This window comes from Pseudorasbora parva, chromosome 19, assembly GCF_024679245.1.
Source record: "Pseudorasbora parva isolate DD20220531a chromosome 19, ASM2467924v1, whole genome shotgun sequence".
Lineage (NCBI taxonomy): Eukaryota > Metazoa > Chordata > Actinopteri > Cypriniformes > Gobionidae > Pseudorasbora > Pseudorasbora parva.
Window position 1 is genome coordinate 1,092,786 of NC_090190.1, and position 23,958 is coordinate 1,116,743.

The 23,958-nt window shown below is 37.2% G+C and overlaps 1 protein-coding gene and 1 long non-coding RNA gene across 2 annotated transcripts in view; one reads left to right on the plus strand and one right to left on the minus strand.

Annotated features, from left to right (window-relative positions):
• The first annotated feature begins 5,885 nt into the window (after positions 1–5,885).
• On the plus strand, positions 5,886–13,580 carry LOC137047985 (fucolectin-4-like). The gene is made up of 9 exons (XM_067425928.1): positions 5,886–5,940; positions 7,235–7,299; positions 7,401–7,439; positions 9,349–9,634; positions 11,394–11,530; positions 11,616–11,648; positions 12,617–12,902; positions 13,077–13,213; positions 13,500–13,580. Exons 1-9 carry the CDS (start codon positions 5,930–5,932, stop codon positions 13,502–13,504), a joined length of 999 nt encoding a protein of 332 aa, XP_067282029.1. The 5' UTR covers positions 5,886–5,929; the 3' UTR covers positions 13,505–13,580.
• The window catches only part of LOC137047992 (uncharacterized), a 64,726-nt gene continuing 53,514 nt past the window's right edge, over positions 12,747–23,958 (minus strand). Inside the window, exon 3 of the long non-coding RNA XR_010899300.1 lies at positions 12,747–12,873. This is a non-coding gene — a long non-coding RNA (uncharacterized lncRNA). The remainder of the gene's footprint in view (positions 12,874–23,958) is intronic.

The window sequence follows — 23,958 nt, forward strand, 5'->3', positions numbered from 1 at the left end:
TCAGTAAATGTTTGAAGTGGATTGTACAATGCACCTGATTCTTAACCGCAGTATGATCCAGAGGGGTGTGTATTTACCCTACTTTGTTTATATTTGATTTATACTTGAATAAATTACTACAGCATCACATGTGGTATTGTGTGTTTCTGGATCAATAACGCAATGTCAATGTGGCATTCCGAAGGGAGGGTTATAGATTTAATTCAGCGACTACGCCACCCTGGATTTTCGCCAGGGACGATACCAAGTAAATTCTCTTTTGTTAAGACACCACAGGTTCGTTATCTATATGGGTGAAGAGACGCAAGTCGCATGTATGAAAAATTACTACTTTATTGTATCAATATTGAATAAAAGACAACTTCAGAGCAGGAGTCGCCAATCTGCATCCGACACATACACACACAATACAAATAATACAAAATGACCAGAAGCGGAGGTATCTGGAGGGTTGGGCCCACTGTCCAATTTAGAACGTTACCATGATACAATACACGCCCATACCACACGTGAAGATTGGATACAAGAAAACACACAGCACTAGGTGTGAACACCACACTATGGCAGCAGGACGTCACCCTCCAGAAAACTCCCAGCTCCTGTAACAAATTAAATGAAAACACAATGAAAAACAATTTGAACAGAAACCAAAAACAACAGAACACAAAATGAAACATTAAAAGGTGAAAATATCCCTAAATTAAATTAAATACAAATTCACACTTACCATTCACTCGGACTTCTGGCAGTCCAGTTACAATGTCAGAGTGAGGTGACATACGTTGACTGAACACACACACAGTCCTGATATACAGCCACTAGTATCAAACAGGTGGCAGTCGGCAGAAACAGATCGGCCAGTCAGGCCGCTCAGACCTCAGAGGCGATAATCTCAGAAACAGTTACTATTAGGAAGATAAAACTAAACAGTACAATGATGAAACTGTGGTATCAGCAGACTTTCAGGAAAACCGAGTCGGACTTGTAGTGTAGGTGAGATCCCAATGTATTAGTATTTGTATCCCAATGTATACTACATTGTTTCATTTATGTTTAGCAAAAGCACTCAATACAGTGCTTTATATCCAAACCCAACAGTATTTATATCATTTTTTTTTACCTCAAATACAACACTGTCCAACAGCCACAAGCTCGCCATCACTTCCACTGGATGAGGTCAAATTACACAATCCGGTGTCCGATACTCGTGAGACATCACTACCGCTGCTTGTTTCCCATTGAGATATGCCATATTGTGTATTTTGACCTCACCCAGCAGAAGTGATGGCCGCTCTTGAGAAGCTTTGAAAGGATTCAAAGCTTCATGAAGCAGTGTTTCGAAATTGTCCATCACTAACTACGGGTAATAAAACTTTTTGGATGCATGTCATGATCGCATGATTTTGATCTGCACACCTGAGACATATTACAGTGTCGTTTGGCCATGCATGCTCACAGACGAGTGAAAATAGTCTAATTTTGAAGGAAAATCCCAAAAGAAAAGGCTGATATAGCGTTAGAGGAACGGTAGTGATCGGAGCAAGAATGTGACGCAGGAGTCATTTCCATCTTTGTGATTCTTTTGATAATTATGTTACTTTAAAGTGTTAGATCGGTGAAATAAACTACACGCTGATATTCTTGATCAGAGCATTCATTTGATACGTCTCTGTTTGGTGAGTTTGTGTGACAAATATGAAATTAAATATTATTCGTATTATTATTTGCAAGTCAAGGTGGTTGAATTCAGACCTTATATTTATGTAACATAATGAAAGCTGAGGTTCTTTCAAAAGATGCCATATGTCTAGTAAAAATGATAATGATGATACAATAATGGACCCACCTGTGAAATGATCTGGTTGATATTTATATTTATGTTTCATAACACATTTATTAATTTGTTGCTATATGTATTAATTCCGTTTATTTATTACTTAAAAATATTTTGTTTAAAAGCAGCTACTTCTTCTTTGAGGTTGATACATTCATAAAATTCAGGTGAGTTGAATGTTTATGCAATTTCTTTTAGAGCATGATAAGCAATAGAGCTTAAAACTAAATTTTTGTTTGGACAAGTCAATGTGTAAAGATATAATATATAATATTCTAGAAGTGTCTTGTTGCACTCGTTGTAATCCAATAATGACAAAAGAACATTCAAAGTGTATCAGTTCTATTGTCAATTTGTTGCTAAAATTGTTGCTAATAGTGTTATTTTTCATCTGTTTATCATTAACGCTGATGGTTCCATGGGGGGGGGGGGGGGGGGGGTTTGCTAAAGCTCTTGTATTTTCTATTAATTATGGAGAGAGACCCCCATAAGGAATCATACTGCCAAAGATAACTTGAGTTTATCAAAGTATTTGCCAAAGTGGTCCTGCCTGAATTGTGTTTGTCAGAACTTGAAGGTTTCTGGACTCTTTGTGCTCTTCACAAAACACACACTAGTGATGTTACGTATAACACTGAAGCTTCGAGGAGCATATCAAGCACGCAGCACAATCTCCTTCAAGCCCTGTATTGAGGAGTGTTTAATCTAGGGCTGTCATGATATCAGCTTAAAAAAGGGGGTTCTTTTGCAAGGTCCAGTTAATGTTGATTTAATCTTATGCCTAAATGCAGCTGTGCACACAACGGTGGCCTTTTCTGTCATTCATCTCAACACTAAAGTGCTTACAGCAGCTCGATGGCCCAGGGGGAAATACTGTTACCTCACAGCAAGGTGTTTCTATAACACACACATGCACATTTGACAAAATGAGGATTCAAAACTTTCCATTTGTATGTGTGTTTTCGGTAACACTTTAGTATGGGGAACTCATATTCACGGTAACACTTTATTTTAGGGTTCAGTTATTAACTAGTTGCTTATTAGCATGCATATTACTATGATATTGTCTGTTTATTAGCACTTATAAAGCTCATATTAATGCTTTATTCTACATGACCATATTCTACATCCCTTAATCCTACCCAATACCTAAACTTACATTTTACAAAAACTACCTTACTAACTATTAATAAGCAGCAAATTAGGAGTTTATCTGGTCAAATTTCGTAGTTAATAGTGAATATGGTAACACTTTATTTTAAGGTTTAGTTATTAACTATTAACTAGTTGCTTATTAGCATGCATATTACTACCCAATAATTTATTTAACAAAGTTTTACACACAAAATAAACGAAAAAGAGAGATGGGGAGCCCAATAACCGTAGGTAAGATAATCATACAACGGATATGAGTCTCCCCACTCTAAACCAAAAATGTAACTAAAGTAAAAAGGACAATGTGACAGAAATGGCTTGTGGCGTCGGCGGCTGGCAGCGAGAGAAAGCACAATCTGTATTTCCGGCTTTATATCCCAGCTTCCCGGGCTTAACCAATCCAGAGCTAGGGAAAAAGGAAATCACATTCAATTATACGAATAATGCACTAGGGCTGGGCGTCCACGTGGTGTACATAACAGGGGTTAATGATAAAGAGCTTGTATTTTCTATTCATTATGGAGCAAGAACCCTCATAAGAACTGTATCACCAAAGATAACTCGTGTTTATCAAAGTATTTGCCAAAGTGGTCCTGTCCGAATTGTGTTTGTCAGAGCTTGAAGGTTTCTGGACTCTCCTCTGGATTGCAGTTTCCGCTCTTCACAAAACATGCGAGTGATGTTACGAATAACACTGAAGCTTCGGGGAGCATGTCAAGCACACAGCGCAATCTCCTCCAAGCCCCATATCGGGGAGTGTATCGGTCTCATAGTCACATGACATGATCAAGGACGAAATAAAGCCTCTTTTTGTGTAAAATCACCAGGGCGATTCACTTTGCATGTCGGGATGTTCAAACCTCAAAGTAATTTTTAATCTAGGGCTGTCATGATATCAGCTTAAAAAATAGGGGTTCTTTTGCAAGGTCCAGTTAATGTTGATTTTACTCTTATGCCTAAATGCAGCTGTGCACACAACGGTGGCCTTTTCTGTCATTCATCTCAACACTAAAGTGCTTACAGCAGCTCGATGGCCCAGGGGGAAATACTGTTACCTCACAGCAAGGTGTTTCTATAACACACACATGCACATTTGACAAAATGAGGATTCAAAACTTTATTTTAATTGTATTTTTTAATGTGTGTTTTCCACACATTGCATGCTGGGATGCATTCCAGTCCTGTCAGACCCATTTCTCCATCTTCTTCTATTTTTGGTTTCAAATGTCTCAGTATATGGATTCTCTCACACGAATAAACATGCACATTCTGATCAGATAAAATAGCAGCCAATTCTTTATGTTTGCTGTATGCCATTATTGATAGTTTATTGGTGTTTTTTGGGGAGTACGAGCTTTTAAAGAATATATCTACTTTTCTCAGTTCTATTCACACTTTACTTTGTAAAGCAATTTGGATCAACTGGTGTGTGGCCAGAGGCCTGACAGCTTCAACTGGAGAGCAGTGCAGCTTTATACTCTTTAGAAACAGATTATGCACTGTTTGATATTTTGCTATTGTTATATTTGTATCCAGAATTTATAGTTTGAATGTAAAAAACAAAAAAACAAAAACAAAATATAAAATTAAAGTAAAATATCTTTATTTAAATAAAGTGCAGAAACAATAATTGTAAAGAAATGTTTTTGTGGAGCACAAATCTAAACATTATATGGTATCTTTTGAAAGAATCTCATCTTTGTTTGTTACATATAAAGAAAGCTGAGGTCCTTTCAAAAGATTGTCAGGGTTCTGTCACTTGTTTAGCATATTCTTGCACTGTAAAAAAGTCTCCAATTGAAAATTTTCTAGTGACTGATCACATCTAAACTTTTTCAGTTGGCTGAATGGAAATTCTGTGAATTGATGCAGTTTAATTAACAGAAAAATCAATTCGGCCAACTGAAAAATTTAGATGTGATCAGAAACCTGAAAATTTTCAATTGGAGACCTGTATTATTCTACAGTGTGGGTTTGTGACCAAACTCTGACACTCCCGGGTTTGTCTAGTTTTCTGTGAGCACATGGCTGGTGTTTGTCTTTGCTGGCCATGTGCTTGTGCTTGTCATGTTTTGTGTGAGCACGTGGTTTGTCACGTGTTCCTTGTGCCATGTGAATTAGAATTAGACCCCATTGACATGCATTATACGAGCTAGAGTTAAAAATCTTAATTTGTGTTCTACTGAAGAAACAAACACATCTACATCTTGGATGCCCTGGGGGTAAGCAAATGAACATCACATTTTTATTTTTAGGTGAACTATCGCTTTAATTCTCCTTGTGTCTGCAGTCCTGTGCTGCGTCTGTGTCTCCTGTTTCTTGTCCTGCTTCACCTTCCTGACTCTTGTGATTTGTCCTTGTCAAGTTTGGTTTTCTCCCTCGTGGGTGTTTGGTTTGGTTTGGTTTTATTTTATTTAATAAATAATAATTTCCTCCTGTAATTGAGTCCTCACTCTTTTCTAATTTACCCAACCATGACAACGATAGCATATATGTCTAGTTTTGTGCTCCACAACTTATAAATTTGTAAAAAAAAAAATAATAATAATAATTATGATGAGGCAATATTGGACAAACCAGTAAAATTATCTGCTTAATATTTATGTTTAATGGCACATTTTTGGTTTAAATATTTTGACTTGCATAATATTAATCATATGAGTAATATACATAGTTGTGATGTGATCAATGATGAAATAAAGCCTAATTTGGGCAATCATGTGGGCGATAATGTAAAAAGTAAAGTAATGTTTGATTAGGGCCGTCACAATATCACAGAAACAGGGAATCTTTTGTAACAGGTCCATTTAATGTTGATTTAACGGATATCAGATAAGACTTATTTGGTTGGGAGGGCCTTATTTCAGCAATAAATAGAGCATCATTTCTGAACTAGACTCTCTTCACTGCTGGTGAGTCTTCTGTGAGACTGATTCATTGATGATTTCCAGGTGAGTTATGAATGTTTATGAACTCTCTACACAAGTGCACAATTATGAAAATGAAAATATATTAAATGCAGGTGATAAATTTCATTAGTGATGAATTTGCTAAACTCTTAGCACAAAGCTCTAAGCCGTTCACTCTTGTAACGCAGCCGTGTTCTTTAATGTTGTGTTTCCTTTTTCAAAACCATAATATCAGAGTAAATGTCACATTCATAATAAACCAAGTGAGATAAAAAATAATAATAATTATGATGATGATTAAAACATCTCAGTTACTTATTCACATTTAATATTAACCAATCACTTATGATTAATAGCAACTGCTGTTAGTGAAGAAGCTGTTAGTGTGTTTCTCTGAGAGCATCATATGCAATGGAGGATTTACTAATAAAACTAAACTTTAGTTTGGACGATTCAAGTTAGTCAGGGTGTAAAGATGTAGTTTATAGTAGTCTAGAAGTGTCACTTGCTGCAAACTATGAATGACAAGAGAACATTCAACAAGAATGAGTTTTACTGATACTCTGTCTTTTAGAAAAGGGCAAAATGTGGCTAAACAATAGTGTTGCTAATTATTCTAAATAGCATTAAATAACACTGAATATTTAATGCATTGAACAGCATTTATCTGAAATGCAAAACTATTATAATGAATAATAAAATATCAACATTATAAATGTCTATACTGTCACTTTTGATCAATTTAATGCATCCTTGCTGAATAAATGTATTAAACCTGTGAACAGTAGTGATAATGTTTCAAAAGCTTACTATTTCAGAATACATGCTGTGCTTTTTAATTTTCTTTTCTTAAAATAATCCTGTTTCCAACATTGATAATAAGCAAATCCTCATGTGAGAAGGATCTGAAGACTGGAGTAATGATGATAAACTCAGCTTTGATCACAGGAATAAAATGCATTTTAAAATATACTCAAATTGTAAATATATTTCACAATATTACAGTTTTTCTGTATTTTGGACCAAATAAATGCAGTTTTGGTGAGCAGAAGAGGGACCTTTTATTTTGGACCTTTTAACAACATTAAAAAAATCTTACCATCTTTTGACCGGTAGTGTATAAGTTAAAACTAGATCAAACTCAGCAAAGGCATTTAAAACCCAAAGAATGGAGGCAGGTTAGTCTCATTACACTGACTTTAAGTCTTGGGTTCTTCTACTATTTTATCATTACAGTAGCAATATATATGTTTCATTGTTTATATGAGGATGATAAATTGAAGATGATTCCTTCATATTCTGAGATGAGGTGTTGTGTTGTTGTGTCTCATATCAGGATGGCTGTACGTGTGATTTTGTTTCTGACACTTTTTACTGGGCTGTGTGTTGCTGATTCTACAGGTATGTTTAGAATAATAGAAGTATAAATGCCTGGATTTAAAAATATGATTAAATGTATGTACTTAATCATGTCTGTCTAACTGTCATTACTTTATTAACAGTAAAGGACACAACATCGTGCCCTTGCTCTAGTGGTCCAAGTGAGTGTTCTTCATAACTGAATGTTGTCAGTAACACACATATACTACTCTTAGTAAACATTTGACAACCGTCTTCATGTACATTATCCCTTATTGGTTGTTATGGCTAAATAAACCCAGACAGGCTGATCAGGTCCCCAGCATATTACATGGTTACTAACCACAAATACATAATTTGACACAAAATATTGAGTTAAACTTTTTTGAGTAGCTCACTTGTAATAAACGTAGAGCTTCCTTGAAAATGATTCCTAGTAAGTCAACAACATGTTCAAGCAAGAAAAATATTTAAGGGATAATGTACAGTCATAAGCACCCAAATAAATAATTGCATAATTATATACCGTATTGTCTATGATATTTTGACCTGTTTATTACTCTCAGTTGTAGCCTAATGGTTAGAGAGTTGGACTTGTAATCTGGAGGTTGTGGGTTTGAATCTCCGGTGGGGAAGTGAATGAACAGAGCTCTCTTCCACTCATTACTCATGATTTATGTGCCCTTGAGCAAGGCCCTTAATCCACAATTGCTCCCTGGGTGTGTGTTCACTACTATGGGACATATATACTGCTTTATTTTTTTTTATGGGACCGTATGTTTCACTATATGTGTGCCTTTGCTACCTCGCCGACCAGCTTAGCACTAGAAACGCATGCTATGTGTTCTCGGGAACAATAGATCTAACATTGCAAGCTGATTGAAATAAGAAACCCAGCAACCACGAGAGCAAGTCAAGTCATGTCACCTTCATTTATATATTGCTTTTTACAATAAAACTTGTTTTTAAAGCAGCTTTACAGTGATAATAGGAACCAATGGGAAAGAGGTAGTTTTGGCTGTACATCAGCTCAAGAAAAAAGTAATTGTCCAGCTAATGTAAGTTTTTAATATATTCATTTCCGTTGTAAAGAATCATTTACTTATTTACATTTAGGCCACTTACAAGTCACCATTTCAACTAAAATAGAGAACTTTTAATGCTTTCTGGCCACTAATTTGCATGGCAACATGCAAGAGAATGCAAACTCTGAAATAATTCTGAAATTGCTATAAAAAAGATAATTTTGTCTGGCATGCATAATACAGCGTTTTTAGTCATTTGCTTGGGAGAAATAGAGAGACTAACTTTAGTGTAGATGCAATTCTTCATTTTGCCAGGCTTCATTTTCAGGTTGAAATCTTTCATTTTCATTCCAGGTTTCATTCCAGGTTTTATTTTTCAACATATAACGAGTACATCAGGTGTTATGGGATGTTTTTCCGGTTTCTGGCTGACCTAGTTAATGCAACTGAATAATCATTTAACTGACATGAATAATACAAATTGATCATGTTCTTTGTATGCCAGATTACAGAAATTAGTCTAGATTTAAACTGACAGAGTGTGTCTGCTTCCCAAACAATGCTAGGGCGACTGTTCCAGAGTTTAAGTGCTAAATAGGGAAAGGATCGACTGCCTGCTGTTGATTTTAATATTCTAGGTATTATCAACTGGCCAGAGTTTTGAGATTCCAAAAGTTTAAATAGGGAGCCCGTGCAGTGTTGACAGAACAGGGTTAATATGATCACACTTCCTGGTTCTAGTAAGAATTTGAGCTGCTCTGTTTTTAGGCAGCTAGAGTTTGTTTATTAAGTGTGCGGGGCAACCACCCAGTAGAGCATTACAATAATCTAGCCTTGAGGTCAAGTATCATCAATTAATTTATTTGATAATTATTACATAACCCTTATGCATTTTTAAATAAAAGGCAAGCCATTAGAATCAAGTATTCCATAGAGCTTTGTAATAATTATTTGGATTACATAGCTTTGCATTATTTTGCCAATTATATTGGATTTATACTTTAGCACATTAAGGTACTAATAAAGAAAGAAAGAAATAAGTTGTTAATTATTTTATGTTAAACAGGGAATCTTGCTCTTGGAGCCCCAGCTGTCCAGTCTTCCACACACCCGGTGCTCAAGGCAGATGCTCGAAATGCTGTTGATGGCAACAGGAATTCAGTTCTGGATAGTGGATCATGCAGTCATACTGATGAGGACATGAGCCCCTGGTGGAGAGTTGACCTGCTGGACGTCTACACAGTAACCAGGGTTAGCATCACTAATCGTGGAGATGCTTTTGCAAAGAGGATAAATGGTGCTCAGATCCGCATCGGCAACAGCCTGGAAAATAATGGCAACAATAATGAGCTGTAAGTATTGTCTCTCTCTTAATACTTGGTTAGAAAATGAGAAAAACAAGATACAATGACTTTGAATGAATATTTTTAACACAAACTTGCCTTTGACAGAAGTACAGGTGCTGGTCATATAATTAAAATATCCCCAAAAAGTTGATTTCTTTCACTAATTCCATTCAAAAAGTGAAACTTGTATATTATATTCAGTCATTACACACAGACTGATATATTTTAAATGTTTATTTATTTAATTTTGATGATTATAACTGAAAACTAAAGGAAAATCCCAAATTCATTATCACAGAAAATTAGAATATTGTGAAAAGCTTCAATACTGAAGACACCTGCAGGTGCCACACTCTAATCAGCTCATTAACTCAAAACACCTGCAGAGGCCTTTAAATGGTCTCTCAGTGTAGTTCTGTAGGCTACACAATCATGGGGAAGACTGCTGACTGGACAGTTGTCCAAAAGACAACCATTGACACCTTGCACAAGGAGGGCAAGACACAAAAGGTCTTTGCAAAAGAGGCTGGCTGTTCACAGAGCTCTGTGTCCAAGCACATTAATAGAGATGCGAAGGGAAGGAAAAGATGTGGTAGAAAAAAGTGTACAAGCAATAGGGATAACTGCACCCTGAAGAGGATTATGAAACAAAACCTATTCAAAAATGTGGGGGAGATTCACAAAGAGTGGAGCTTTAAGAACCACTACGCACAGGCGTATGCAAGACATGGGTTTCAGATTCACATTCCTTGTGTCAAGCCGCTCTTGAACAACAGACAGCGTCAACAGCGTCTCGCCTGGGCTAAAGACAAAAAGGACTGCTGAGTGGTCCAAAGTTATGTTCTCTGATGCAAGTAAATTTTGTATTTACTTTGGAAATCAGAGTCCCAGAGTCTGGAGGAACAGAGGAGAGACACACAATCCACATTGCTTGAGGTCCAGTTTAAAGTTTCCACAGTCAGTGATGATTTGGGGTGCCATGGCATCTGCTGGTGTTGGTCCACTGTGATTTCTGAGGTCCAAGGTCAATGCAGCTGTATACCAGGAAGTTTTAAAGCACTTCATGCTTCCTGCTTCTGACCAACTTTATGGAGATGCAGACATTATTTTCCAACAGGACTTGGCACCTGCACACAGTGCCAAAGCAGCCAGTACCTGGTTTAAGGAACATCGTTTCCCTGTTCTTAATTGGCCAGCAAACTCACCTGATCTTAACCCCATAGAACATCTATGCAGTATTTTGAAGAGGAAAGATGCGATATGCCAGACCCAACAATGCAGAAGAGCTGAAGACCACAATCAGAGAAACCTGGGCTCTCATAACACCTGAGCCGAGCCACAGACTGATCGACTCCATGCCACACCACACTGCTGCAGTAATTCAGGCTAAAGGAGCCACAACTAAGTATTGAGTTCCGTACATGCTCATACTTTTCATGTTCATACTTTTCAGTTTGCCAAGATTTCAAAAAATCCTTTCTTTGTATTATTTTGAGAAGGTCTTTAAAAAGTCTTAAAAAGGTATTGAAATTAACTTCAGGATTCCTGCATATACCCTGTGCGATCGAGGCCTCCTTTAATGTAATATTCAAATTTTCAGATATAATGAATTTGAGGTTTTCCTTAGTTGTCTGTTATAAACATCAAAATTAAAATAAATAAACATTTGAAATATATCAGTCTATGTGTAATGAATGAATATAATATACAAATTTCACTTTTGATATGCTCATCTCTATTTCTATCTTACTGTGTGTCTTCACAGAGCTGCAATTGTTGTGTCCATAGCACACGGAGAGACAAAAACCTTTGATATTTTGCCTATTCATGGGCGATATGTGAACATTTTCATTCCTGGGCGCAGTGAATATCTCACACTGTGTGAGGTCGAGGTGTTTGGAGGTAAGGGACAGAGAGAAGAAGAATGTGATATAATTTGTTTATGTACTTATGAATATGTGTCTAACTGTTATTATTTTATCAACAGATAAGTACACATCAGCGTACACTTGTGCTCCAAGTGAGTGTGTTCCTTGCTTCTAATGTTGTCAGTGTCATATACAATATATTTTTTATTTTGTTTTTTAATTGATCAAAATTGCAAATGCACTAAAATGTAACTTATACAAGGTAAGACCAATGACATAAACATACAGAAGAGAGAAAAACAAAGTAAATAATATATTTTGTAGTAAAAATAAAATAGTAATAGTGTTGCAGTAGAAGTAGATAATCATACTAATAATAATAACAATAATAATAAAAAGTAGCTGTGGTAGTAGTAACAACAATAATATTCATGATTATAAGTACTGGTAGTACTTGTAGTAGTACTGATAGCATAAGTAATTTATGATAATAGTATTAGTATTGTTAATAATAATAAAAATAAAAATAATAATAATAATAATAACAACAACAACAACAATAATAATAATAATAATAATAATAATAATAATAATAATAATAATAATAATACAAAGTACCATAAGCGCCTACAAACCAAGCTCATCTAGTCTGAATGTGACCTGACAGAACAAAAGTCATGTTTGGTTGCTCCCTTTTCTTTCCCCCTTTGGCTTGGACCATGATGTGCAGCGGTTAGCTCCCCAGCCAGAGACACCACATCCAGCCCAGATATTAATCCAAAACAGTTATTATACATGGGAGAAGGGATTGGGGCAAAGGCGGTAAGAGTCGGTCTGGTTCCTGGTGACTGATTTATATGAAGATGAGTCAGGAATGGTTTCCAGATAGATTCCAGATAAGAAATGTAGATATAATATATTTTTTAGTGACTGTTATTTTTTATAATGTGATGTATTCTATAAGAAGATAACCAGTGAACATTTGATAACCAATAAGGGATAATGTACATCAAGACAGTTACTGTATGGCAAAATAAACCGTGACTGGCTGATCAGGACCTATACAGGGATACTAACCACACACAAAAAAAGCTATTGTTTGTTATTTTATGTTAAACAGGGAATCTTGCTCTTGGAGCCACAGCTGTCCAGTCTTCCACACACCCGGTGCTCAAAGCAGCTGCTAAAAGTGCTGTTGATGGCAACAGAAATTCAATTCTGGATAGTAGATCATGCAGTCATACTGATGAGGACATGAGCCCCTGGTGGAGAGTTGAGTTGCCAGAAGTCTCAGAGGTAACCAGAGTCAGCATCACTAATCGTGGAGATGCTTTTGCAAAGAGAATAAATGGTGCTCAGATCCGCATCGGCAACAGCCTGGAAAATAATGGCAACAGTAATGAGCTGTAAGTATTGTCTCTCTCTTAATACTTACACAAATGGTTAGAATATGAGTAAATAAGATTAAATTACTTTGAATAAATCCTTTTTAATACAAACTTGCCTTTGACAGAAGTATATTTATTATGCTTCATGTTGTTTTGATAAGACCATCACTCTGTTACTGTGTGTCTTCACAGAGCTGCAACTGTAGAGTCCATCCCACATGGAGAGACAAAAACATTTAAGTTTAGGCCTATTAAGGGCCGATATGTCAATATTGTTATCCCTGGACGCAGTGAATTTCTCACACTGTGTGAGGTCGAGGTGTTTGCAGGTGAGTGATAAAAGGAGAGAGACGGTGTGTAGACATTTGTACTATTTATACTACAGTGTTAAAATAAATAAATGAATGTCTCCAACTGAAAATGTTCTAGTGACTGATCACATCTAAATTTTTCAGTTGGCAAATAGAATTTCTGTGAATTGATGCAATTTTATTCACAGAAATTCAATTCGGCCAGCTGAAATATGTAGATGTGATCAGTCACTAGAAAATTTTCAATTGGAGACAGTGAATGTATACAATGCCGTAATGATTTTTGTTCTGTTTTCATTGCCAGATTGAGTGGAATGAGATGGTTACAACACAGTCCCTCCTTTGATTATCTTTACTTTCTACATCAATAAATGACTTCATCACATGTTGTATTGTGTGTTTCTGGATCGAAAAAGGTTCCATTCAAATTTTACAATGAGGAGGAGGAGGTGTAGTGTTACAGCTATCCATCTAGGATTGAGGAGCTGGTAACAAAGTAAATACTTACATTTTATCAAAAAAAGAAAGAACAAAATAATGGACAGGATGAGGATGTCCAACCAAAAATAGAGACACCAGCCACCATAGTCACATGTTTACTGGGAGCCAGAGCGCCTGACATCAAAGCTAATTTAAAAGTGCTTGCTAATGCTAATCATAAATTCTCTAAGATTATCATTCACCTCGGCACTAATGATGTTGACTTCGCCAGTCGGAGATCACCAAAATTAACATTAAAGAGGTGGATAATCTCACAAGTACGATGTCAAAGGCAATCTGTTTCTCTGGTCCCCTCCCTGTTAAAAGTCCTGTTCTTTGCGATCCCATCTTTCAAACTTAAGTTAGTGTGTAATGTTGCTTTTAGAGCATAAATAATACCTATAAAATTATAAAGCTCAAAGTTCAATGCCAAGAGAGATATTTTATTTAACAGAAGTTCCCTTTCAAAGCCTACAGCGAACGGTCGCTTTGGACTACACCCCTGCACTTCCTGCTGTAATGACATCACTAGAACAGTTTGTTGACTAGCTCTCTGCCCACAAGTACACGCAAAATAGGGGGCGTGGTCTTGTTGCTCTCCCACATGGAGAAGAGCGCACATTGAACATGTGCATCTCCCTGTTATGGTAGGAGGCTTGACCTTTCCGGACAACTTGAGCTAAGCTGCTGTCCAATCACAACACGGGAAGTGCTGGCCCAATCAGAACTTGTTACGTATTTCTGAAGGAGGGACTTCATAGAACAAGGAAATCATCAGGCCATTTTTAGGACAGATAAAACAGCGGTATACAGTTAAGTAAATTGAGTGAAAAATACTTTGTTTTTTTACAGGCGAAACATGAACTCATGTTATATTGCACACTGTAAACACAATCCAGGCTTCAAAAACACATGAAAAATTGGACTTTAAAAGGAGTGATGAGATAGTTAGCAGATTATCATCACTCAGTTGCTGGTTGTCTAAGTGGTGTCTGCAAAATAACATAGGGTTCATAGACACTTGGAAACGTTTTTGGGGCAGACAAGACCTGTTGAAGATAGACCGCATTCATCCCTCCTGAACTGGTGCCGCTCTTCTCTCTAGTAATTTGGTACAGTCTTAGAGCTAAACCCTGAATCACTTGTGCCCAGGTCAGTAAGCAAACAAACTGGCTAAACCAACCGTCTGTTAGCTGTCTCGCATCACCAGAGTCAGCTAAATCCCAGCTCATAGAGACTCTTTTACCTAGATATTATCACATAGAGACTGTGTCTGTTCCCCAAATTAGTAAATACAAAAAAACATCTAAACCATTCAACAGTAAAAATGTAATTGATGTCCAGCAAATAAACAACAGATATAATACAAACTAACAAATGATAAAGCTTGGGTTGCTGAATTTTCGATCCCTTTCTCCAAAAGCGCTTAATTGTTCATGATATGATTACAGATAATAATCTAGATGTGCTGTGTTTGACAGAAACCTGGCTAAACCTGAGGACTACATTACTTTAAATGAGTCCACCCCCCGAGATTATTGTTATAAACACGAGCTGCGTCTGAAAGGTAAAGGGGGAGGTGTTGCTGTAATTTATAATAATATCTTCAGTATTACTCAGAAGTCTAGTTTTTTAAATATAATTCCTTTGAAGTTTTGGTGCTCTATGTAGCGTTATGTAGTGTAAATGATAAATCCCGTTTTACATTTGTGTTGGCTACTGTATACTAACCCTGATAGAAAATCAGCAAATTCTTTGATAAAGTATTATTTGTTGGTGATTTTAATATTCATGTAGACAATGAAAAAGATGCATTGGGATTGGCATGTAGAGAAATTCTAAACTCTATTGGAGTTAGGAAACACGTATCAGGACCCACTCATCGCCTTAATCATATTCTAGACCTAATACTGTAAAATGGAATAAATGTTGAAATGGTTGAAATTTTGCAGCAGAGCGATGACATCTCAGATCATTACCTAGTATCATGTATGCTTAATTTGGCCAAGGCTGCAAAGCCGTTCCCTCGCTTCAAATATAGCAGGACTATCACCGCTGCGACTAAAGATTGCTTTGTAAATAATCTTCCTCATCAGTTTCATCTCCTAACCATCCCAGATAGCCTAGAGGAACTCAATGTTGCAACAAACTATTGACTCTCTCTTTTCCAGCACTTTAGACACAGTTGCTCCACGGCGCTTAAAATAGTCCAACGCCGTGGTACAATGAGCACACCTGGGCCCTTAAAACAGCAGCCAGAAAAATTGAGAGCAGCTAGAAGAAAACAAAACTAGAGGTTTTTCGCAATTCATGGTAAGAGAGCATGATTGTATACAGAAAGGCCATAAAAACTGCTAGATCTGCTTATTTCTTGACTCTCTTTAAAGAAAACAAACATACCGCTAGGTATTTCTTCGATACAGTGGCTAAATAACCAAAAATAAAACTACAACTTCTGATGTTTGTAAACAGCACTACAGCAGTAATAACTTTATGAACTTCTTTACATGTAAGATTGATAATATTAGGAATAAAATTATAACCATGTAGCCGTCTACTACAGTATCACATCAGACAGAGCATTGTAGTGTCACTGAGGAAACAGTACACTCATTCACTGCTATAGGAGATATAAATCATTGGCTGAACTCATTAAATCATCAAAATCAACAACATGAATGCTTGACAGATATACACACATTATACTACTGAGGAGGAGATCTAACTTGTTTACACAGAGTGCTGCTAGTCTGACAGGAGGATGGCAGGAAAAATTGGGGTCAGTCAAAACGGTCCCATTGACAAAATCAGTCAGCATTTATGTCAGTGTTTCTGTAAATTTCTAAGCTTTTAGTTGGTTGTATATAACGTTTAACAACCTATTTGGAGAACAGAGATATTGACATTTAAGGGGAAACCTGGAACAAAGGGAAATGCTCAGAAGTGACGAGAGGAGTTGAGAATGTTAATTTCCAAAGAGTTTTGTAAACTTTGTCAAATTTAGTAGTCATTTAATTGTGTTTTAATCATCAGATAATTGATTAAAGGTATTTACCTTTAATCAATTATCTGGACAAAAAAAATTAAGGAGATTATTTTTGAATGTCTGTTCTTTGAAATTAGCTAATAAAAAAGAAAAATCGTTATTTTCATTGTTTCATTTTTGTTTTCAAATTATCGACCTATATCTTAAAATAGAACATTGCGACTTCCGACTCATTTGGCCAGATCAGGTCACATGTTTCTTCATTCCTCTTCCCTTATCCCTTCTTCATCCTCCCTCTATCCTTCTACACCAATGTTGTCCATCTCTGTGCTCTGTTCTCTGATCTCTCGATCTTCCATGACAGTACACTCAATTTGGATGTTATTTAGAGGAACTCACTAAGAAGAGATTTCTTAAAAAGGTAGAGAAACATAAGTCCTATGTTTAAAATGGAGCGTATATTTCATGCTTACACATGTGTTGCACAATCCACTTTCCTTATAAAGAACACTGTACATCATGGAACAAATACATCAGCAATACTATAACTATAACCCAATCTTTATCTAGTGTATACACCTGGGAAGTATATTTCAAAATTGTGATGATGAACACAGGGCTCATCATCATGGCAACGTACATTCACATTATTATTGAGTGTTTTAATGTATTATTTTCATGATTATGATTTAAATGTCTCAATGTCTAGTGTTTATAACATTTTGTTATGTTTACAGTGTGATCAATGCTATTCATGGTTTGAATTGTGTTTAAATTTAAATGTGATAGCATTGTTGATCTAAACCAGTGTTATTGTGTTATGGGTGTTAGTTGAGTCGACCCCTGTAGATGGTATGATCCGTGAGGGTTTGGTGGGAAATATGCTTATTTAAGTTTGGAGAGTAGGTTATGTAACTCGCCATTAAACAAAAGAATTAGAAGAAGTAGAATGGCACGCTTCTTCTTAACGTATGTTTCAGTGGTGAATTATTGATTCGTCGCTCTGCTGAGAATGTCTTGTGAGTTAACCAGGAACATACTCTGAGTTGTCTGAACTTACTCCCGGACTTGTTTTTGGCACCAGCATACCTTGAAGAAGCAAAGTTTGGGTTAATCAACTGAGAGTTCAAGGTATATGTGATGGTAAGTTAACCGTGCTTTCTGGAATACACCCCCTGGTTATTATACAAATTTATTCTTTAAGGATAAACCCCTTGAGATGCACCATCTCGTTTTCAAGGGGGTCCTCATACACAGCATTAACCAAACAAAAAACAACACAGAACAGAACAATGAAACACAAAACAAAACAATAACAACAATCATCAATCTAAATAAACAGACATACCACTACGCAATTAGTATATAAAAAAATAAATAAATAAAAAACTATAATAATAATAAAAATAAGGAATTGCTGCCAAATTAATGCATATAGACGGTTTCAACGGTAACAACATAAACAAACACTACTGCGCATGCGCGCTTTTGTGGCCCAAACTTAACTTCCGGTAGACATCAATAACACCAGAGGATGCGTTATCTTTCTTATGCGTTAGCATCTTTAATTTTGATTGTGCACCATTATCTTAATGTATAGATTTTTTTTTGTTTCAGCATGTTTATTACAAATAATCTCCCATTTATGTCTTTAATATAGAGTGGGAAAACGCCCCACTTAAAGGGTAGGTCACCCAAAACTAAAAATCCTGTCATTCATTACTCACCGTCACGTTGATCCCAGAGTTTCCGCTAGAAAAAAATGGAGCCGGTCAAAGTGACCGGCAGAGGTTTCGTTTTCCGGACATTTTGATGATATATGCCGGTCAAAAACTCCTGAAAGCAGTTTATGTAACTTATTAAAAAAAATTACCATGTTTATTAGCCGAACTTTCAAATAGACGGAAAAAAAACATGAACGTCCGATTGGCGTCAATCAACCAATTTTTTTAACTTATAGGCGTAATTTGCGGGTGGGACAGGTGGGACATGTCCCTACCACTTTTTTAAAACATCTTGCTTCACGGATTAACCTAACTAATACAAACAATGCAGTTCAATGCAGGAAACGCGGCTCATGCAGTCTTCACACAGACGAGCGCTTTAATCTAACGCTTAACGCCGTTGCAGAGACTTTCTGTTTGTTCCGGTCAGATCGCGAAACAAAATGCACAAAAACTGTTCCTGCTCTTGATGTACAACCACTGATGGTATTCAGTTTTGATGAGAGAAAAAATAGACCACGAGGGCATATTAGAAACGAGAACTTCTGACAAGTTTAACAGACTAGACCAGTGATTAAGCAAAGTGTGCAAATCTATTTGCCTTTATTCACGTGAAAAATCTTTAGATGCAATAATTAAACGCAATTAATAAATTTAATTATAAACTCAGTATGTCTCATTTAGTTGGTAACATTTAAAAATTGGCCACAGTGTGAAATGACAAAATCATATAATAGAATATAACAGTATACTGATAACTGTAAGCAGGTAAGCACTACAAGATGTTTTTGAAATCATTAGAGAAAACGACAAAATTACTTATTCACAAAATTACGTGTGTGAATAAGTGCTACCTGTTTAAAATGTGCTTGCACCCGATCAGATTCAGTATAAGGTAAAAAAAAAAAATCCCTTAAACTTTAACATCCCGCTCATGCCCATCGCCGTGATCATCTGTATCCAGCTGGTTGTTTACCGTGTGAGTTCTGAACACTGCACCATGTGCTTATTTAAATCTTTTCGTTTCTACACATATTAGGCTACATATTCCTCATGTCTGTGAGGCAAGCCTGCTGAGTTTCAGTTTGAGACGCGCTTCGGTTCATGATGAAAGCGATGGCTTCCGCGACCTAGTCTATTTATTTATTTCTTATTAATTAAATACATGCAATTAACCGAAGAACCCTTTATTAAAATTAAGAGACAATTTGTACAAAACGAAAGAAAGGCTTTTTACAAAACAAAACTTAATATTAAACTAAATATAACCACCAAAATCATTTCTGACCCACTCGCATCTTTGCACTTATAGCCTATCATAATCAGATGAGATCTAAAAATAATATTATAATATTTAAACATAAATATGAAGAAAAAAAAACATTGTTTAATGGCTACAACAAGTATAGTAAGCTACAGATTTATGTCATGCCTGAGCTGGATTTGAACGAACATCATTTTACCGGTGGGTTCACAGTAGCCTATATAAATGCATGCGCACTCGCCTTTCATTTATGCAATGCGTCGGCATAACATGTTTCTTTGTTTCATAATATAAGAATAATGTTGGGAAACTTGTGTCATGTGCTCTCTGTTTGATTTTTAATATTTATATCATGTTAACCAAGAATAGTACTTTAAAATGTATTTCTACTGAGTAGTGCGCCATACAAACAGACACAGACCGGAAGTTAACTTCGGGCCAGGCGTGTAACCGTAGCAACGCGCGTGCGTTCGATGAAACCGTCTATACTCATATCATCTAAAACAATTACAACAAGTTTCAAAACAACAAAATAAACATTTTTTAAACATATTAAATGAAGTCACCGTTCGTACTTTTAAAGGTAAATTATTCCAATCTGCGGGAGCCTTAAACCTGAATGCTTTCTGTCCAGAAGTTTTCTTAACTGAAGGAGTGAAGAAAAAATACTGTGACAAATGTCTCAAATTATATAATGAAGTATATGGCATCAAATACTGTCTTAAATAACTGGGGTAATTAAAGTGTATACATTTAAAAATAAACTGCAGCCAGTGAATATGCCTTCTAATATTGAGAGGAGACCATTTAAGTAACTCATACATAATACAATGATGCGTAACAAATGGGCATCCAATAACAAATCTACACAATTTATTATAGGCTATAGTTAGAGGCAAAATATCAGTTTTAGATGTGTAACGAGTGAAAGTGAATTATAAAAGTATGTAATACTTTGCTTTTCACTAAAATCCCTTTTATTGTTTTGTTCATGTTTTTCCTTGAGCATTATTTGCTTATTTTGCTGTAAACTTTATGGGGACTTTTATTTTGACGCTCTTTTGGTGCTCTATCGACGCCATTTTCGAGTGAATGCGCGCCTCTCGCCAGTTCGCATTGCATGCACTGGAGAGAGGTAAGCGGTTTTCTGAGCTCTTCGTATTATGGACAAATTAAGTCTTTAAAGTGTATAAATTGGTCCTATATCTTGCTGTGGACTGTCTTGAGACTATTAGCAGTGTTTTGGTCTATGTTTTGTATCCGTGTGAATTGAGAATATGTAGTTATATCGAGTGCATGGAATGATATGTTGTTGGCATGGTTCTGAGTATTAACAGTTATTATGTCATATAGGATATCTTGTGAATCTTCCATGAAGAGATATCTTTGTGCATATCAATTCACAGGTATTTTACTTTTATTTCATTTTCATGTTCTTGCACTGTGAATAACGCTATGTCTCAATGTTAGTATTATTTCTTTTAAATTGTAAACATATTAGTTCGCATTGCATGCACTGGAGAGAGGATATCTTGTGAATCTTCCATGAAGAGATATCTTTGTGCATATCAATTCACAGACAACATCCATTTCTGAGCCAGTTTGGTGTCAATAAAGATCCCCAATTGATGAGCAGCAGTGAGAGTGTCCTGGTTCTTCCTTAAACACAACGCAGAGAGAAAGAGGGAAAGAGAGCGTAACGGCGGTCGTCAGAGGACCGGTTACATTGGTGCCGTGACCCGGATGTGAAGAATTGCTTCCAGATTTACGTCAGTTGGGTCGCCGAGGGACGCTGCATTCAGGTTCACTGTCTTATTAGTGAAGAACTGTGAGAAAACAAACATAGACACTTATTTCTAACACTGACTTTTCTCATTTGAGCGACACTTTTTCTGATATTTTTCATGAGTGTTAATTCTGTCCAGAAATGTATAATTAAGTGTAATTTTTGCGTGTGAGAGAAATTGAAAATGGCATTCAGTTTAAAAGCTGATGAATTTGATGCATATGAGACAATGACTGGGTTAGGTCTTGGGAGAGGGAAGTTTTTTTGTGAAACTCCAGTTACTCCAATTGTGAGGGAGAGTAAAGTGAATCGAACACCCCCTGTATTATGCTCCACACGTGTAATTGATCATGATCCAAATCCAGGAGCTGAGACTGTGCCCTTAGCCGTTCCAGACATAACAGATCCAAACTGGCAAGGTTTGATAGCACATATTGCTCAACAAGTCGGCCAGACTATGTTAGCATCCCAAAAAGAGGCTAGTTATGGTCAAGAAGAGATCAGAGCTGCACAAACACAAAGGTTAGGTGCTAGCAAAACGTTCTCAGACATGCCTTCACTTAATTTGACTGGAGTGAGGTTGGTCATGCAGAGTGAAGCAAAAGAACCCCCAGTGTACCGTGGTGATACATCAGACAAGCTTAGTGTGCGTGAATGGGAGGAGCTGATGGAAACATATCTGAGGAAAAGAGGAATACCATTAGCAGAGCAGCATCAAGAGATCTTGAGCAGACTGATGGGTAAAGCTAAAGATGTCGTCAGAGTCACTCTCCGTTGTAATTCAGCTTTAAGCCCAGTTGAGAACCCAAAAGTTATTATGGACATCCTGAAGCAGCAGTTTAGTGATGTTCATTACTCATGTATGCCCTTGGCTGACTTCTATGGAACTGTCCCATTAGCAGGAGAAGACCCAGTTGAATACTGGGTGCGTCTGAATAAAGCAGTGGATCTTGCGGAGGAAGCTTTAAAGAGACTTGGACGACGGATAGAGGATCCATGTCAAGAAGCTGCAATGATGTTCGTGAAGTACTGTCCTAATCCCGCTCTTGCTGCAGTGTTCCGTTTTAAAGCTCCAGAAAAATGGACAGCACAGGAGATCCAAGAGCAGCTTGATCGTTACCAGAAAGAGTTAAAAGAGCAGATGTCAATCAAGACGAAACGTCATGCTCCTACAAGACACGTCGCTGCTCATGTTCAGATGTCCCACGAAGATGAGGAGGATGTTGGCTCTCCGATAGAGTCAGGTGATTGTAGCAGAGTCAACACTGCACATACCATGCAGAGTGATGACAATTGCATGAGAACTTTAATTAGTCTTCTTGATCGCGCACTGTCTCAAAATGTCCAAATGCAGTCTCACCAGCCACAAAGCAAGTTCTGTAGAGTATGCAGATCCAAGGATCACTCTACTACCGCACACTGCCGTCGAGACCGTCTGTGTTTTGCATGCCTTCAGCCTGGGCATAGCAAGAGAGAATGTACAAGTGACAGGTCCAGGTCCGGCCCAGCACCATTCCGGGGACCACCAAATTTAAACTAGGTGGCTCACGTTTAGAAGGGGGATGCGTGAGCACAAGTGAAGAACCCCTAGAGAATAATGATCTTCACCAGTTTTATGAGAACGCATGTGCGCAGGTTCCCACTGGGACCAAGGTGATAGCGCAAAATGTCCAAGCAGTTGAGGTATTCGACGATTTGTTCTATACAGCAGTCAGTGTAAATAATGTGTTTTCAATGAAAGGAATGCTTGACACGGGTTCCATGGCCTGCACTTTTAGTGACAAAGCAGAAAAGAGGATGTTAAGTGAAAATGTACTGCCTTTGCCCACACTACTTCAGGAGGAAGTTGTCTTGGTGGGATGTGGTGGCAAGGTTACAAGACCAAAATGCTTATATGAGGTTGAATTGAAAGTTTATGGAGAGAGCTGCCTGGTGCCCGTTCTCGTTGTACCCGGCCAGCGGGATGATCTCATCATTGGCACGAATGTAATCAAATTCCTTGCACATCGCATGAAAGGTAGCAGTGATTACTGGAGACTTGTTTCTAATCACAGTGTGGAACCAATGGCAGGATGTGAGCAGTTCTTGGATGTGATGGCCAACACGTGCCGGTGGAGGGGTTCAGAGCTGCCAGACAAGGTGGGAACCATCAAGTTACAGCAGAGTGTCACCCTTTTGGCAAGGCAGGAACATCTTATCTGGGGAAAGTTGCCTAAAAATGTCCCGATGTCTCCAGGGAGCACAGTTGTGGTGGAACCAACAACTTCGAGGTCTGCGTCACGAGACATCATGATCGGGCGAGTCATCACGCCATTATGGGGTGATCGCTGGGTTCCTGTTAAAGTCACTAACTTCTCTGACAAGCCAGTCACCTTAAAGAGAAACCGCAAATTAGCAGATGTGTTCCCGTGTGTTGCAGTAGAAGATTTTGAACTTTTCCAAGGGCTAAGTCAAGCTGAGGTGGTTGAGGTGGTTACAGAGGAGAATCAGCATTCACCTGATTCATCAGCTGATGTTAGGCGA